At 39.5% G+C, this 19520-nt stretch overlaps 1 protein-coding gene across 6 annotated transcripts in view; it reads left to right on the plus strand.

Annotated features, from left to right (window-relative positions):
* RALGAPA2 (Ral GTPase activating protein catalytic subunit alpha 2) overlaps positions 1 to 19520 on the plus strand; it is a 288164-nt gene that overhangs the window by 177980 nt on the left and 90664 nt on the right. For all 6 annotated transcript variants that reach the window (XM_039528550.1, XM_039528554.1, XM_039528553.1 and 3 more), the window contains 2 exons: positions 6648 to 6806; positions 18660 to 18787. In XM_039528550.1, the coding sequence (XP_039384484.1) occupies positions 6648 to 6806; positions 18660 to 18787 (287 nt within the window). The remainder of the gene's footprint in view (positions 1 to 6647; positions 6807 to 18659; positions 18788 to 19520) is intronic.

The raw sequence follows: 19520 nt of genomic DNA on the forward strand, positions 1-19520 counted from the left end.
CCGCACGAGATCCCGGTCGCCGTCGCATCCGCACCATCGCAGATCGCCGTCCCGGCACTGCTTCCGGCACCGCGACTCACGCGGACGTTCGTGGCACCGTCGATCTCAATCCCGGTTGAGCTCCTGGCACCGGTCGAGTTCCCGGCACCGTGGCGGACGTCGCTCCCGGTCGCCTTCCCGGTACCGGCCGGAGCAACTTCGCGCTTCTCTGCCGCCAGGGGACGGATTGCCCCATTCGGCAGCGCACTCGGCAAGCGCTTCGGCACCGCCATGGCCTTCTCGACCCGCGTCGGTCGCTTCCGGCGCAGACGCTTACGGACTCCTGCCGCCCACCCCACGGGACCATCCTCAAGGGGCACAACCGTGGGGCTTCTGGGTTCTATGGGCTCAGTACGAAGCCCAGGGGGTGCCTTTTCCACCAAGGCCCCCCGCGTCAGAGCGCAGAGTCCCAGAGGCGACAGTATCCAGACCGGCCCCTTCGCCACCGGCGGCGGACGCGGTACCATCGGAGTCCCAAGGCCACGCGCAGCCCGCACCCTCCGACGGGCAGGTGGTGGACCCCTCTTCGGAGACGGTCGTCCAGGGGTTGTCCTCCTCGTCCTCGCCTGACGAGGCGGTGGCCGGTGCAGCGACTAAGGAGCCTCCCCCCATTGATGTACGGGCTCACCAAGACCTCCTTCGTCGTGTGGCGACGGCGATGGCCTTGCCCATAGAGGAGGTGCGCGAGGATGAGGACCCGATCACCAACGTGGTCGAGGCTGACATGCCGGTGCGAGTTGCACTTCCGTTCGTACGGACGGTGCAGAAAAATGCCACCACGATCTGGCAGACGCCAGCGTCCGTGCCCCCCACAGCCCGCGGGGTTGAGCGGAAGTACTCTGTCCCTCCCACGGGCTATGAATACCTGTACACAAGGGGCACAAGGGGATGCATCTACTTCTGGTGTAAAAGTCACTAAAATTAGTGCACGTCCATCAAGGATGAATTTGGCCACGTAATTCTATAGACTACAATAATACAAATATTTTTTCCTTTACATATTTTTGTATGGCCTACATTTAAAAATCAAGTTTTCATGTTAAAAATGTTGTTGCTCTTTTTAAAATAAATACTACAACTCCAAATAATATTAAAAGACTTTGCCCTGAAAAAAAGCTTTCCTATTGACATAATCAAAATTCGGCTGGTACCTTTTCCAGCAGGAAGATTTAGCATCATTAGTGTTAAAACTTTTATCAGATATCTCACAGCTAGAATAAAAATCAATCTCAGTAACAGCACCTTACAGTTCCTTGTCTTAGTCTAACTAAATTGTACCTAACAGTTTAAAAATGAGCTGCAAAATTTCAAAGTGATTTATTCCATCTTCTCCCATTGTCATAGTAGAGCATTTTCAATTCAGAAATCTGGTTGCAACCCTATACTGAACTCTTGCTCCTTCGCTTCAGAAATTTGTTAGCTCTAGCTAGATTAGATTTTTAGCAGCTAATCTAACAGCTGTAGGGGTTTGCAAAGTGGGGACAGAGCTGTGCTATTGGATTTGTCCAATTCATTTGACTCCAGGACTATAATTGCACTTATGTCTTACAAGGCTTTTATAGCCTAAGGCTGGCCAGCAGCAGAAAAACAAATTGGCAGTGATACAGTAAGAGTGAAAGGGAATGAAAGGCACACATTATCAGTCTCCAGGCAGCGCTGTTCTGGCAGGAAGTTTCTTGGTTAATTTACAAATAAAACTTAGATTTTAGGATGGGCTCACTGTCAGACAAACAATGGGGATGTCAGGCCTGACTGTTACTTAGTAAAAGTAGCAGCCATGCCTACCCAAAAGCAAGAATTCTTCAATCAAACAGACGACTCCTTTCTGGAGCCAGCTGGCTAAGTAATGCAATTAGTAGGAAAAGGAGGTCAGACTATTAGGTGTGTACCATGACCAGTGTCAGCAGTGGCGTGTTGCCTGGCAGGCAGCATGCAGACTAGCTAAAGCAGAGTGCCTTTAAAACTATTTACTCAAGTGAGTGAGTGGAAGCGGCGCACAACTAGCCTCAAAACATGGAGTTGTTTTTGTAAGGCTTGAAAAATGAGCATTTGTGCTGTAACTGACAAGTACATTCTGAAGCACATATTCTAGCTGAGGGAGTGCAGCCGCGACATGATTAATGATGGCATAATTCAAATTAGAGGCTATAAATTGACCAAAGTTATATGTATATTCATGGTTTGATCTAATTGAGACATTAAGGAAACGACTGTACTTGAACAAATGTGTGTAAATCTCATTCACATTATTAAAGTTGTCTTTATGTGCAGTTTATAAATTAATACCAATCTATGAAGTTTTGAGAAGGAAAATGCAAACAACTGCAAGAGCTTCCTTCCTTGGATATTTGCTAATGTACATCTCCAGTATCTTTCAGAGCAGGGCTCAATTTAAAATGACAATCTTCTTATTTTCCAGTTGTTTCATCCTTTTCATGATCAGTTGGTTGGTTTTTTCAAACTATGTATATTGGAGGAGAGAGGACTCATCACTTTTGCTCTAAATTATCCATTTATTTGCTTATTTGGCCATACCCAAAACTGTTCCTTTTTTGTTTAGTTTATGCTCAGAAGCTTTAGCTATATCACACACACAATCCAAAATATATTTTTTTCAGTGATCCAAGTAAGAAGTCTACAGTTATTGTATTATGGTTTCACTATTCCTTGTCATTGGCAATGTAACAATGTTTTAGCAAAACACAAAAGCTGATCTTTCCAAAAAAAACAGTATTATAACGATATAATCAACATTGTCAGAATTCACTGAAAATTCAGTGAAATCATTTCCTTCCTTGGTTTACAAGACTATGTCCTCTCCTGGTTCCCCTCCTAACTCTCTCTAATCTCTCCTTCAGCATGTCCTTCCTCATCTGCCCTCTAATTTTCTGTGAGGCTTCCACAGGCCTCTGTCCTAGGTCCCCTTCTCTTCTGCCTGTACATTTCATCTCTGGGTAATCTCATCCACGACCACAAATTTAACAACCAGGCCAGCAACTCACAGATTTACATCTCTACTCCATGTTGTCTTCTGTCCAAACTAAAGCCTCCGTCTGCCTCTCTGACATCTTGTGAATGTCTAGCTAAAGGTGGCTAAAACAGAGCGCCTAATCTTCCCCCTCCAACATCTTCCCTACCATCTCCTTTCTCTATCGCTGTGGACAACACCACCATCGTGCCTGTCAGGCAGGCCATAACCTGAGTGTCACCTTCAATTTCGATCTCTCTCTGGGTCCTCATAGCCAGGCTATATCTAAATCTCTAAGATATGGCCTTTGTACGTCCACTAAAGCTCTCGCCCAAACTCTCATCATCTTGCGCCTTGATTAATGCAACATCCTTTTTTCTGGCCTTGACAAATGCAATCTTTCGCCATTCATATCCATTCAGAATGCTGCTAAGGTCTTTTTCCTAGCCCATCACTTTGACAATGTCAACTCTCTCTTTGAATCCCCCCGTAGGCTCCCCTTTCTCTGTTGAATGAAACATAAACTGCTTGTCTTCACTTTCAAGGCCCTTCTTAGTAAATCCCCACCCTACTTATCTCTCTTTCACTACTGAGCTGTCGATGTTCGCCTCTGTTTGACCCATGATGCCAGTCTCCACTGCCCACTTGTTAAATTTTCAAACAGGCACCTTTGTGCTTTCTCCCTTGTTGCCCCATGTGTTTGGAAGGCATTTGGCATAAACATCCACAAAGCTACCTTATTACCCACCTTCAGATCCCCCCTCAAAATACTCCTTTGCAATGATATCTACAAAAAACTTGACAACGGTTAAGCTGTTGGTGTGGAGAAACCAGTGCCCGTCATGCTGACCAATACTGTCTCATTGTTTACTTGTATTCCCATCTGTCTATATCGATCTGTTGGTTTTTGTCTTGTACACTAGATTGTAAGTCTCTGGGGGTGGGGACTGTCGTGTTGTTCTGTGTTTGTACAGTGCCTAACGCAATGTAGTCTATGGCTAGGGCTCCTAGGCACTATTGTAGTACAAATAATAATAATACTGATCAAGGAGATAAGAAATATTACCATAAATGGTCTTTTATGCTTTAAAGGCAATTATCATTCTAATGTAAAGCAAATGCATGTTTCTGGCATGTTACTTTGGGCTGCGATTGTGTTAGATCTCATAGATGAAGCAGAATGTAGCCTTGCGAGTACTTGGATGGGTAACGTCTCAGAGAATCCTAGGAGCTATAGGAAGTGAGGTTCATGATTCAGTAGGTGCCTGTCTTTCTTCTAAGTGAGCATCAAACCGATGCCAAAAGCATTGTACTAAGGAGCACTATGCTGCTGAAGGGAGATATCTTTCAGAAATGACATAAAACCAAGGCTCCAATCATGTGTGATCATGAAGTATGCCATTGTGGTTTTCGCAAGAAGTAGGGACGTAAGCCATTGTTTCCTGGCTAAATGGCAACTAGCGAAATTACATTCTTTTGGCCTAATTTCCTCCTGTTTTGGATGTTCCCTTGTATCGAAGTCCAACTACAAAATATGGTGTTGCTGATTCAGAATGGCTACTATGTTAGCACTCTAGAAGTGGCTATATTTCAGATGTAGGTGGAGCAATCACTGTAATGTTTGTAAAGTATTTTGGGATTCTTCAGAATGAGAAGTACTGATAAATATAAGAAATCATTGGTTGACGAATTAATATAATTAAAAAAGATGTTTCTTTTTTAAAAGGATTTGGTCCTTACTGCTTTCTTTACACCTGAAGATGCTGTTTATCCTTCCAAAGTACTCTGAGGCAGAGCATTATAGGAGGCATTTCTTCATAACTTTGTATCTTACAATTAAATGAATGTGCTTGTGTTCTCCTGTGCATTTTCTTGTGTTGGTTGGGTAATCTGTGTAGAGGGTGTTCTGCGAACTCATATGTTATTTACTGAAATTTGTTAAATTAGTGAAGGTTTTAAAATTCAAGCAATGCAGGTTTTCTAATTTGTTGCAAAGCTATTACTAGAACTCTGTTTTAACTCCAAGCCTATATTTGATGAGTTGGGTTATAGATATTAATCCTCATTTACGTTGAGTTGCACTTCCAAAAATAATCCCATTGAACTGTTTTCAAAAATGCTACTCAGTGAGTACAGGTGGCCTAATTGGGCCCTTACTGTTGTTCAGCTAGTAAACTAATATATTAACGCACCACATTCCCTTCCACATTCCTTTTACCTTTTTACCTTGCAATATTACTTTACCTTTTAGCTTTTTACTTTACAGTAGTCACAATATTCACACATTATGGTTATTTTTATCTCAGTCATCAGATATCATTAGAAAATAATGAAATGCTCGTTGCCATGCACACGATAGTGAGAGTTAATTTACGCTAATCTGTATTGGTCCAGGAAAAAAAAAACTTCATGTAGTGTTTACACATTTCAAACTGCGGAATGAGGGACTGATGATCGCTTGTTTTGTAGATAGAATTGAAATGGATTTTTCATTTGTATGTATAAATTAGAGAAATAAATTCAGCAACTTTTCTGTGTAAATCTAATAATGAGCTGTGAAGTTGAGTTATTGTATGAACAGGTCTTATTTTGCTTTGCTCAAGTATAAATCCCAGGTATTAACCTATAATGTCCCAAGCAAAGGTACTGTTGTTAGCATTCTGATCCTCGCAATGTTGTTTTGCAACTTTGTTAGAAATCCTTTACTGTTAAAAATTACCATCCAATTCTAGTAGAGTGAAATTCATCACTATTCAGAAGGCCAGAACAAGGCCTATGCTTCACTTTAATCACCAGCTTTATCTATTTTAAGGTTTAAATGGAATTTAAGTATTGCACAGGTCTTGTGCTGGCCCTCTGCATAGGGGTAAATATCCCCTTTAATAATATATATAATGTCAAGGTAAAGTGTATAACAGAAGCAGTCTGTTGTGTATGTTCAATATGTAATTTTCAAATGACTTTACCTTTGTTAAATCACAAACATTTTTTTCCTCACAAGAAAAAGGCATTACTATTTAATAGGGACTATTCCTATACTACGTTTCAAGTTTAAACTTCAGACATATTTTATGTTTTTTTAAAAAGGTAATTTTTCACCCATTCTGTCATAACTCAAAAACTACTTCAGAGATTTTGCTTACATTTTCAAAACAGTTTGCCTTCTGACACAGATATAGCACAGTACGTGTCAGACCCAAAAGTGAATCTTTCAGATGTCTGAGAAAATAGGATAGGGGGAGCCACAATGGAAAGTGTGAAATGGAAACCTGAATCATAGCAGTTGCTATCACTGTGAAACCTACAATATTTTAACTGAATTAAAATGTTCCGCTAATTAACATTTTGATCTAATAACCCAGATTAGCACAGAAATCTGTCTATATACTGTGTATGTACACCTCATGCAAGTTGATAATTTGATAATTACTTAATCAAGCCATTAAATAACAGTGTGTTTTGAATGAGGCAAATTATTTAGTTGCTTTTAATTCCAACAAGCATAGAAAAAGCAATATTTTAACCTTTTCTGTAATGAAATATTTCTACTGTCAAGCATTGTAATTCAATTTGTAAGCCATGACCCCTCATAAACTGTTGTTATCACTCTGATTAATAAAGAGCCAATTTGCTGTTGCAGCTTCGTCACTTGGGAAATGATGAGGTTCACATCGTCTGGTCTGAGCACACCAGGAACTACCGCAGGGGTATTATACCAACAGATTTTGGAGATGTTTTAATTATTATTTATCCAATGAAGAATCACATGTTTTTCATAGAGATAATGAAGAAACCAGAGGTATGTTTTGACTACTTTGTGTCCATCATAAACATTGTTCAAATGGCCAACAATTCTTGTGTAGTTTAAAGGAAACTTTATTCTGAAAATTTAATATGGGGTAGAGATTTAAATGGCTAGATCTGAAATGAAGAACATATTCATATTACATTAATGCTTAGCATTTGGGGCAGCCTTTCAAAATTCTAAAAGTGTAGGAGAAGAAATATTTTTTAAACTATGGCAAAGATCCATTTAAACTAATAAAAGCAAGGGAATTTAGAGTTCAGGCTTTCACTTGGCATTAATTCACCCCATCATGCTTAGCTACTGCTGCACATATGGTACTGTATGTGCCTTCAAACAGTGTCTGAGACCTCTGCAGTAATCTGACTCACTGGGAAGATTTAAGGATTGTGTGTGATTCCTCTCACTCAGCATCCTTGTTTTTGTGTGAAATGTCAAACAGTTTGTATTTGTAAGACTTGTTTTAATTCCTTTTCTGTTTTTGTCAACAATTTAAAGTAGTGTAACTTTTTTCAACTTCCTTGTAAATGTGGATTTAAATCTCAAAGCAAAAGCAACCAGTGTCTTAAAAGTTGTTTACATAAATATGAGATTTTTATATTTTAAATGCTGTGTGTGTGTGTGTGTGTGTGTGTGTGTGTGTGTGTGTGTGTGTGTAAATTTTGGTTCTAATATATTTGATATGTTAGCTTTTCAAGGCAACATTTATTTTATAAAAGTAACTATAGTCCACAATATCATCTCCTTCATACATAAAGGATGATATTTGTCTTGGAGCACTGCCAAGTGCAGAAATGATGCATAAATCCAGTGACACATTTTCAAGATGAATATGATACATCTTTCAGAACTTAGTGAAAGATACAAGAACTGTACAGTTTAATAACTAATAATTTGTCAGCATACATTTACAAAAAGAAACCTTAGAATTTGCAACTTTTAAAATTATTACCTTTTATTGCTGTTAAACTTTATTTTGAGTATATAAAGAGTCAGGGACTTAAAAGTAGTGAAAATGATGTCTTAGAATGCTGAAGTATTATACAATAATATAGCCAACAGTATCTTGTTATGAGAGTTTCATAAACGTTTTTTAGAATTTAGCATTATAAGCTGTTTTGAAAATTGTGTGAATCGATCCAAGAAAAGCTGTCTCTTTTACATATTAGTCACAAAAAAAAAACCAAAGGCATAAAGAATAATAGCCAACTGGAAATTTAGTGTTATCCCTACATTTAAAGTACAAACCATTACAATGTAATAAAATTAATCCAGACATTTCCAGGGCAAGTGTGGCTGACCTTTTGTTCACCAGCTACTGACCCCAGGGTGAATGAAAGAGGCTTGCAGAGAGAAATGTCTGTTGTTTGGCTTCAGTCCCTGGTATTTAAATTGCATTCCCTAATCAAATGAAAAGGCTGTCCTCTCTATCAGGTTACAGAATCCATGGCAACATTTGGCCTTTTATATACATAATGTTAGCCTTTTTGTTTGCATCTAAGTAGAGACACCTGGAGCAATGTTAACATTAACCGATTTAGCATTAATAGCTTCATTATATAAGAATTTCTGATCAGATAGCTGTTACTTTTGTTATATTGCTTCAGCTTGTATTGTTTTCATTTTTATCTCCCTGCTTGGCAACCAGGCAATGATTTGCAAATTTTTTTTGTCTTGATTAATTAAGCAATATAATTATCAGGAACTGTGATGCAGTCTTTGCTCAACAAAGCTTCTGAGAGAAAACAATAGTAAGTCTGTTAGTATGAATGCATTCCACGCGTCACAGATGCATGAGGATATTCTAAACAATGAGACGAAAAGCTGCCTGCAAATGAGGACAAAGAATGCCATGCAGACTCTACACACTACACATACCGCCAGGGACATACTGTGGGTTCCCTGGGACACAGATGCCTCGTTAGATTGCAGCTAGTCATCAGAGATTAATTCTCAGCCATTTGGTACTATAATTTACCCATTCCCCAGTCTTTTAACTAGTGCTGCTTACTATAGAACTGAAGTAGTTATACTCAAAAGGTTTATTTAACCTTGCCTTCTTTTACTGTGTACAACAACAAAAAAACCCTATTTTTTCTTAGTGATTGTAATGAAGCAGGTGTTTGCAATGCGGGGAATATTAATTTTTGTGTTTCATGGATATCTTACTTCAGAATTAGTAGTGGTCCAAGAAGGGGTACATTTCTTTCCACATCTGTAAATTTTATCCCACTATAGTTTATTTATATTATTATATTTATTTTTCATCCCTCTGACACTTATGATTCTTCAAAAGGTAATCTTGTTTTGGCTCCTTAAAATAATATCAACTTACATAACTTACTGAAGAGAGAACATTGTAATATATATTCAATTTACTTATTCAACCAAACTACCTCATTAAGGCAAAAAGATCCACATGGGTGAAAGCTTATGACTGCATGGAGTCTCATTGATTTTAATGGGCCTTAGCATGGGCATTGAGAGTGCATAGGAATTGATAATTCTAGTCTTTTTGTTCATATGGATTTATGGCCCAGTCGTGTATTCCTTGTGCAGCTAACACTCCCATAGAATCAGAGTCCACAATTGGGAATTTATATACCAGTCCTGAAATGTACTGACACCCTCAACATCCACTGAATTCAGATGGAATTAAGCATTCTCAACAATTCAGAGGATTGGGCCCTTAAACTGAAATCTCTTTATGTTATGGATTTAACACATTTTGAGAAGTGCTATAAATATACCTGGCAATCAATATATACATATTTTTATTAATAATAAAATACTGCTAACTCCATATTTTACTGTGTGACCCCCTCTTCCTTACCAAGAAACTCCTCACTTTTGATGAGGCAGAGAGGTAACATGAGGGCTCACAGCTCTGGATGCCCCAGCACTGTGTTACACATTGGCATTCTGAATATTTGTCTTTCATAGCGTGCATTCATTAACTGTCATGACAAGTCAATTATGTACCTCTCTGTGTTCACTTTCTCTGAGTCCATACTGCACTGAAAAAGAGATGTGTGCATAAAGGGTATTTGTGTATACATGTTGACAGCACCTGTCATCTTTTGTTTATTGTGTTTTTTTAAATTTTTATAAAACCCAGGAATTAAATAATTTTCATACATACCTTTGCCTGGACCTTCCCTTGACCTGATCCAAAATTTGTCTACCCCCTTCTTTCTTCTTCAAAGTCCTCCTGAAAATATGCTTCTTTAAGGAGGCCTGTAAACCATAGGCCACCCCTCCACCTGATATACTGAAAGATATTCACATAAAAAGTAATCCGTACAAATCATGGAACTGACAAGGCAACATTTTGTTGCTCCCCTTCCTACCACATCCTTGTTTGCATATCATATGTTCTTCTTCGAGTGCTTGCTCATGTCAATTCCATTCTAGGTGTGCACATGCCCACATACACAATTGTTGGAGACTTTCGCCTTAGCGGTATCCGTAGGGCTGGTTGTGGCGCCCTCTTGAGTGCCACGCTCATGCGTCGGTATATCAGGTGCCTCCTGCCCTACGCCCTCTCAGTTCCTTCTTACCGCCCGTGGTGGTTGGTCAGAGTGCCTCTTTTCCTTGCTTCGCAAGTGATCGGCAGGTTTTTTTTCCTACTTGCCGAACCTCATGTTCCAGCTATAAATAGTTTGTTTTTTATAGTAGATTAGTTAGTATCTGTTAACTACTATAGCTAGTCAGCTCGGGTCCCAGCGGGGACTTTGCCCCAGACAGGACATGCCCTGGTCTCCAGGTTTTAAACCCTGCTCTGACTGCAACAGGCCTATGCCTGTTAGTGACCCGCATGGCAGCTGTCTGAAGTGCCTGGGGGCATCCCACATTAAAGAAAAGTTTCACATCTGTAAGAACTTTCGTCTCAGGACAAGAGAGAGTGCGACATTCGCTTGAGGGCCTCCTCATGGAGGCCACTCTTTGCCTAGCCTCAGGAATGCCCAGCACTTCAGCCTCAGTATGTAGCGCACCCTTGGCACCGGGCTCTTCCCGGCACCGATTCCCTTCGCCGGTGCCCAAGAAGAACACAAAGAAGAGGGACCTGGCACTGAGCAAGTTGGACCAAGGGCATTGGGCAAACGACCCCGCTTGGTCCGCCTGCGCATGCCAGAGACGCAAGGGGACACATTCCTAAGAGGACCTACTTACCCCCCTAAGGGATCCACTGACAACTCCGGGGAGCGATAGGGGACCCAGACTGATGGCACAGTGAACACCTTCTCAGATCCCAGTGTCCAGAGAACAAAGGACTCTCCCACCACAGCCAGCACTGTGTGTGGCAATGGACCTGGTGAAGGCTCCCTACGAGGACAAGCCATCTGTGAAGGCCTCCCAGAAGGTGAGTGAGCGCCGCCAGTCTCCAGAGCCAAGGCAGAGCCCTTTTGTCATCGTGCCTGTGGTCTCCGCATCAGCCCAGGTCACCGGTTCGCCACTACTGATCACCGTTGCCCCGCTCCCGGTCTCCGCCCTCACACCAGGCTTTGCGCAGAGGGAGGCACTGGTCATCCTACAGTCGGCACCGGTCATCTTCGCGCTGACATTAACCATCACCGAGCCCTTGGGGACACTCCCCAACATGACGCCACTCCCACTACTCCCATCACCAGTCTGACTATTCAAGGCACCAGTCACCCAGGCCCTGCCCTGGTCACCAGAGGAGGATTTATCCAGCATAGAGAGGGAGTCCAGCACCTCACTGAGAGAGCACCATAGCAACTGGGCTCTGGAAGTTGCATCCGCCACAGCGATGCTGACCTGGCAGCAGGGCTTGTGGCCAGCGTAGTGGCATTACTGGAATACCTGGGTCATGCCGGTTATGCCGATGCTCCCATCTGACCAGTCCTCGGTCGCCACATCGGACAAACCCCACAGAGCCAGTTATCTCATCATAGAAGGCAATTAGGTTAGTCAGGCATGACTTGCCCTTGGTGAATCCATGCTGACTGTTCCTGATCACTTTCCTCTCCTCTAAGTGCATCAGAATTGATTCCTTGAGAACCTGCTCCATTATTTTTCCAGGGACTGATCTGAGCTGATTGGCCTGTAGTTCCCTGGATCCTCCTCCTCCTCCTCTTTTTTACAGATGGGCATTACATTAGCCTTTTTCCAGTCATCTAGGACCTCCCCTGATCGCCATGAGTTTTCAAAGATAATGGCCAATGGCTCTGCAATCACATCTGCTAACTCCTTTAGCATCCTCAGATGCAGTGCATCTGGCCCCATGGACTTGTGCTCATTCAGCTTTTCTAAATAGACCTGAACCATTTTCTCCACAGAGGGCTGGTCACCTCCTCCTCATGCTGTGCTGCCCAGTGCAGTAGTCTGGGAGCAGATCTTGTTCATGAAGACAGTGGCAAAAAAAGTATTGAGTACATTTTCCACATCTTCTGTCACTAGGTTGCCTCCCTTATTCAGTAAGGGGCCCACACTTTACTTTAATTTTTTTTCTTGAAATATCTGCAGGGCCACCACTTGGTCGTCTGTCCATACTTTCACATCTCACTATGCGCTTACCCAGAAATCCTGAGACGACGCTGGCTTCGGTAGAGCAGTGCTGCAAGACTGTGAACTCCGAGTTCACCTCTGTTTCTTCTGCTTGTGAGTCACCTAAAATGGAATTGACATGAGCAAGCACTCAAAGAAAAAACGGTTACCTACCTTTTGAGATGTGTTGCTAATGTCCATTCCATTACCCACCTCCTGCCCGTCTGTTGGAGTTGTCGGCAAGAGGGAACTGAGAGGGCATAGGGCCGGCAACGCCTGATATACCGACGCATGAGCACAGCACTCAAGAGAGCGCCACAGCCAGCCCTACGGATACCGCTAAGCAAAAGCCTCCGACAACTGTGCACGTGGGCACGCACACACCTAGAATGGAATGGACATGAGCAACACATCTCAAGGAACAACCGTTAGGAAAGGTAGGTAATTGTTTTTATGGGACCTATCCTTATGCAGATGAGTAGATTTATGGTAATACTCACATGAGTAAAAGTACTTGCACATGTTGGCAGGATTGAGCCCTTACTTTGTAAACTCTTCAGGGCAGGGACCTTGTCTTCACATTTATCCATAAATACCTACGACACTGTTAGTTATACAAATAATAAAAAAATCTCTTCTGTGGTACAAAGTAAGAATAGTTGCAGTTTTCAGAATTCTGCTTTCCTTCTAAATTTTATATTGTTCAGAAAAACATTTGACATTAGCTCAAAAGGTGGTTTAATGGCATACTTCTCTTGAATACTAAGAAAATACAATCATAAATGGAAAAAATACGTTTTTTTCTCTTTAGGGATATAATATTGAAATAGATTTATGTGTCATAATCTAGCATTTGATTCTGTAGATGAAAATGGCTCAGTTTTGAAACATTTAATGTTTTGACATGTGTTAAAGATTACCTATTGAATTTCAGAAAATGTCATGAAAAATTTAGTAACTTGTTGTGTGATGCTGCCTTAAGACAACCCAACACATTTCCAAGATTCTAATAATTTTCTTTAATATGAGGGTATCAAGACCTTACCGGCAATGACTGATAGTCAATAAGAATATTTGATTATTACTTTCATTTTATAATTCCAGTGATTTACATTATCAACTGCTTTGTTTGTTTATGTGGGTATTAAAACCTCTGTAAAATTAACTCTTAATACACTGACTAACACATATCAGTGTCTGGGCATTTACGTTCATAACTCACCAAAATATCAAATTGAAAATGTGTGAGGTCTGCATATGTTGTTTTTAAGTGTATACCCTCGTTATTCACACCTGGCATACAAAATTAACAGATCTGACTCTCTGATCCCTGTCTCAATGCTTCTAAAAATGTTCTTCCTTTCATAGAGTTTTCAAATGAATTTATACTTTGCAATTCTTAATTTAAAAACAGAATCAGCACAAAACTTGATGCTGTGGCATAGATTGTTTGTTTTGTTTTTTCCAGCTGGGAATCTACTAAATCTTGCATATAGAAATTGATGAAGGCTCTAAATGTTAAACTGCATGTGCTGAAAATCATCCAAAATTAGTCAAATTATGGAAATATTTTTTCCTAATCTATTTTTTCTGGTTTTAGTAATTATTTTAAGTAAAGGAATGACATTAACAAGAACTGTGTGAAAAGACAGCTGTCATTTGCAAATGTTATATTAAAACCAAATTTCTTCTGTGATTCATTGCCACTTCTAATTAGAGGGATTCCCCTGATGCAGGGGATTTATATTATTCCTTTTGTCGGTTTATTGAATGACTGTCACAGTCACCCACAAAGCGGTTGCAGAAGAATAATAGAGGGTATTTATTTATGTTCTAAGCCCCAGTACAGATGGAAAAAATCCATAGATTAAATTTTGATAATTACTACTAGCTCCGTTTAGTTTCTTTTTCATTTTGATTTTTGTGGTGGAGAAATTAATTCGTGGTTGACTTATTCTGAAAATCAGTATCTATTATAATTTTTTCATTTTTCTTTTAACCATCCATATTCATTTTATTTATGTGTGTTTCCACACATTTTTCCACTTTACAAATGATTTGGGCTTCTCTGCGTGTTGTGCTTATTGTAGCATTTACTTGAGATGGTCAGAGGTACTGAGAGTACTGCAAGTTGTCAACCTACATTACGTGATCAGTTCCTTAGGGAGAGATTCTAAACCAATGAAAGGTGTTGCAGTTCTAACTCATGTAACAGGGCGAGCCTATCAGCATCTTGCCCAGATGTATCTATGAGATGCTGGTTTTAAGATGGAGGGGTTTGGGTTTCTTTTTGCCATTACTGCCCCTTTGCCAAGAAGCTAATTACCTTGGGCCAGATCATTCTTTTCCCTTATAAAACTCACCAAGGGGGGCTGTACAGGGGAGGGGAACTCTACGTGAGGTGCCACTTGTAAGATTCAGCATAGACAAATATCTAGCTTGAATATCATAAAGTAATATCTACCAGAAGCACACTGCTGCATTTAAGTTCATAGATGAACTCTGCAGTTATACATAATATAAAAACTAAGCACATTTTAAATCTTAAAAAGCTTATGAAAATATTTGTTTACATGTTAGATGTTCTGAGGATAACTATGTAGTGTTTAACCTCGCAGCAAAATGTATCTATCTTACATGCATTGAATTATATCTAATACTGTCTTGGTTTCTATATTGAAGCTATCACAGTAGTATCTAAATGGTGAGAAAAGGGGCTCAGTTAGAGTTGGTTGGGTGATCTTGACTGAATTTGTGGTGTCTGTCTAGTGACTGAGAGCTGGGGTGGTGGTTGTTGGGGTTTTTTTGTTTGTTTGTTTTTTAAGATGTACATTATTTTAAAGCATCCTTGAAGATACAGCTACATATTTTCAAATAATTCAATTCTCATAGGCTTTTTAGTAATGTATTTTCCTTACATTTTTATGAATTAATTTAAAACAGCCCTGGCTTGGAAGAACTAACAATCATCACATCAGACTTTGCAGAGCTAATGTTTCTAAGCTTTGCAGAAGTTAGAAGCTCTACAACAATGGCCATGTGTGTTCATGACCCTTTCCTGATGTGGCTGTCTCTCTCCATTCATCTGCACACTAGACCCCCTTGGGGATCCATGTCTCATTTTTTCTCCTCTATCTTCCTGGACCCCTTGTCCCTACTCCATTCTTGAGCTGTGGGCAATGAGCACCATGTTCCAGAGCTCTGAGACCTTGTAAGGACTTCAGTATTTGTGAACACTGCATGCAATAACTAGAGTCCCAATGTACAGTTGAGGGTGCAGGATTGTGGCCTCGATATGAACCCAGAAATCTACCCTAATCTATTTTTAAATACCAATCTTCATTTAGGTCAACAGAATAAAACACTTTTTATTAGGGCTGTTGATTAATCGCAATTAACTCATGTGATTAACTCAAAAAAAATTAATTGCAATTGCACTGTTAAACAGTAGAATACAAACTGAAATTTATTAAATATTTTGGATGTTTCTCTACATTTTAAAATATATCAATTTCAATTACAACACAGAATACAAAGTGTATAGTGCTCATTTTATATTATTTTTATTACAAATATTTACACTGTAAAAATGACAAAAGAAATAGTATTTTTCAGTTCACCTCATATAAGTACTGTAGTGCAATCTCTTTATCATGAAAGTACAACTTACAAATGTAGGTTTTTTTGTTACATAATTGCACTCGAAAACAAAACAATGAAGAACTTTAGCGCCTACAAGTCCACTCAGTCCTACTTCTTGTTCAGCCAATTGCTAAGAGAAATAAGTTTGTTTATATTTACGGGAGATAATGCTGCCCACTTCTTAATTACAATGTCACCTGAAAGTGAGAACAGGCGTTCTCATGGCACTGTTGTAGCTGGTGTCGCAAGATATTTACATGCCAGATGCGCTAAAGATTCATATGCCTCTTCATGCTTCGGCCATCGTTCCAGAGGACATGCTTCCATGCTGCTGATGCTTTTTTAAAAAAAAATGCATTAATTACATTTTGACTGAACTCCTTGGGGGAGAATTGTATGTCTCCTGCTCTGTTTTACCCACATTCTGCCATATATTTCATGTTATAGCAGTCTTGGATGATGACCCAGCACATGTTGTTCGTTTTAAGAACACTTTCACTGCCAATTTGACAAAATGCAAAGAAGATACCAATGTGAAATTTCTAAAGATAGCTACAGCACTCGACCCAAGATTTAAGAATCTGAAGTGCCTTATGAAATCTGATACGGATGAAGTGTGGAGCATGCTTTCAGAAATCTTAAAAGAGCAACACTCTGATGTGGAAACTACAGAACCTAAACCACCAACAAAGAAAATCAACCTTCTGCTGGTGGCATCTGACTCATGATGATGAAAATGAACATGCGTCAGTCTACACTTCTTTGGATGGTTATCAAGAGACGTCATCAGCATGGATGCATGTCCCCTGGAATGATGGTTGAAGCATGAAGGGACATGAATCTTTAGTGCATCTGGCATGTAAATATCTTGCGACACTAACTACAACAGTGCCATCCCTGTTCTCACTGTCAGGTGACATTGTAAACAAGAAGCAGGCAGTATTATCTTCTGCAAATGTAAACAAACTTGTTTGAGCAATTGGCTGACCAAGAAGTAGTACTGATTGGACTTGTAGGCTCTAAAGTTTTACGCTATTTTATTTTTGAATGTAGGGGTTTTTTTGTACATAATTCTACATTTGTAAGTTCAACTTTCATGACAGAGATTGCACTACAGTATTTGTATTAGGTGAATTCAAAAATACTATTTCTTTTGGTTTTTACAGTGCAAATATTTGTAATAAAAAATAAAGTGAACACTGTACACTTTGTATTCTGTGTTGTAATTGCAATCAATATATTTGACAATGTAGAAAACATCCAAAAATATTTAAATAAATGGTATTCTGTTATTGTTTAACAGCACAATTAATCGCACAATTAATCGCGGTTAGTTTTTTTAAATCACTTGACAGCCCTACTTTTTATACTTAGCTTAATCCAATCTTCCACTTAAGTTTACCTACCAGCTGTACCAGATTCTTGACCTCTTTGGGGAGTTTCTCTTTTCTTGCATCCCTTGGAGACTTCAGGTTTTACTCTTGTTACTTTTTTCGTTAAATTATACTTTTCTTAGTGTGACTGTTCTTCAGCGTGCTAGACAGGAAGCAGGTCCTTAGTTTCAATTCCAAACTCATGACTACACTCCAGTGCTATGGTTTATGAGAATACACCTAAAGATTCACTTTATTCAAAATGGGTTATGGCGGTCAGTATCCAAATGGATGTTTAAATTAGGGAGGAGGGCTGGTCCCCTTTGGACAAACATGCACTGGCTGCATCTAAAGGTCTGGGGCATAAGAGGGTAAAGCAGTCCCCATGGTCCATGCTAGACAAATCACCACCTAACAGATTTGTGATACAGTATCTAAGTTATTTCCACATTGTATCTTAATGCTACTTTTATATATAAATGCAAATACTGACAGTTGCCATCAATTTTTTTTTGTTCTTAACTTGAATCTGTGCTGCAGTTTAAGCTATAGCTTTGTGCTCAAGCAAAAATTACAATCTGAGGAGGAAAATCCACGACAAAAAGCCTGCTTTGCAGTACTTACCAAAACTAAACTCTACTAGGTATGAATTTTCTTCCATGTTCATTGACCTACCTTTCTTCTGATCTTAGCCCAAGTGATGGGATTGAGGAGAGACTACATCCCTAACACACATGCAGTAGGAACTAGTCTAACAATCCCTTTTTTTATGTCTGCAGTCAGACTGTGAAAAACTATTTATTAGTATCTTCCTGGTCTCCAAGAGAGATGGGGACTGATGATATATGTGAAGAATATCCAGTGGCAAAACTTTAGGTATACAAATATTTAGCTGACAGCACAATGCCAGATCTGAACAAATGTATGTTTTCTTGAAAACAAAATATTGTCATGAATGTCTTACTAGAAGATTATTTGGTACATATAATAACATGCTTATTTTGTTTCTGTTGTAAATAGTGGAAGAGACTCATTATAAAGAGATAATGGGTCAGATATTTTTCATTTTTGTAATCTTCTCTTCCAAAACCTCATTGATCCTTATTTGTGTATTGCAGGATTTAATATCATGTCCTTGGAATAGATTTTCAAAGGCACAAAGGGAAGTTAGGTGCCCTACTCCTTTGGAAAGTCAATGTGGACTGAGTACCTAGTTTCCATTTGTGCCTTTGAAAATCTCCCTCCACCCCCAGTGATACCATCAAATTAAGACTGGAGAATGCTGTATCTGAAAATACTATCACTTTTATTTTTTGGTTCGCAGGTCCCATTTTTTGGTCCTCTCTTTGATGGAGCAATAGTGACTGCAAAACTGCTGCCAAGCCTTATATGTGCCACATGCATCAATGCCAGCAGAGCTGTGAAATCTCTCATACCCCTCTACCAGAGCTTGTATCCTTTCCTTCTGTGCATTTTATGCAATTTGAATGTAGGAATCATAAGTACAAATATTCTCCTGATAGAGGTAAGTGCGAATGAGATCTCTTCAGTTGGACTTTATGCTAAGAACTATGCATCAGAAAAATGTCAAAACTTTCTTCATATCAAGCAGCATGTTTTTAGACTCATTCTTGCTGAGCTTTAATCTGATATGGTATGCTTTAAAAATAAAGGATAACAATACAAGCATTTTTGGACTTTCCTATTAATTGCAAAGTCAACAGGTATACTGTTAGAAATAATGGTGCTTTAAACTTTAAGAGGGAATAATTTACAAATTTCTGTAGCACCAGAAAATAATTGTTTATATTAGCTTCATATTTACAAAAGGAGCCCAGTTCTATTCCCGTATGTAATAATGCAAGTAATTCCACAGTCTTCTTTGGAAGTCTTCACATCAATAAGATAGGTAGCAGTTGGCCAATGGTATTGATATTTATCAGTCTTTATGTCCATTTTTTATTTTACCCACATTGCGTCTTAGAGTTTTGAGAACACATTCTTTCAGCAGTAGTTATAGGTAACTGGAAGGCATGCTTCAGTATTGTAGAATTGTGTAGTGTGAATTATTATTCTTGTGTGGTATGCAGACTAATTGCATAAAATCACTTGTTACTTGACATTCTGGTTTTCTTTTCTCTTAATGCCACTAATGTTATAAAATTACTCTAGTGTGCTTCATTAA

Source organism: Mauremys reevesii, linkage group 3 (assembly GCF_016161935.1).
Source record: "Mauremys reevesii isolate NIE-2019 linkage group 3, ASM1616193v1, whole genome shotgun sequence".
Classification (NCBI taxonomy): domain Eukaryota; kingdom Metazoa; phylum Chordata; order Testudines; family Geoemydidae; genus Mauremys; species Mauremys reevesii.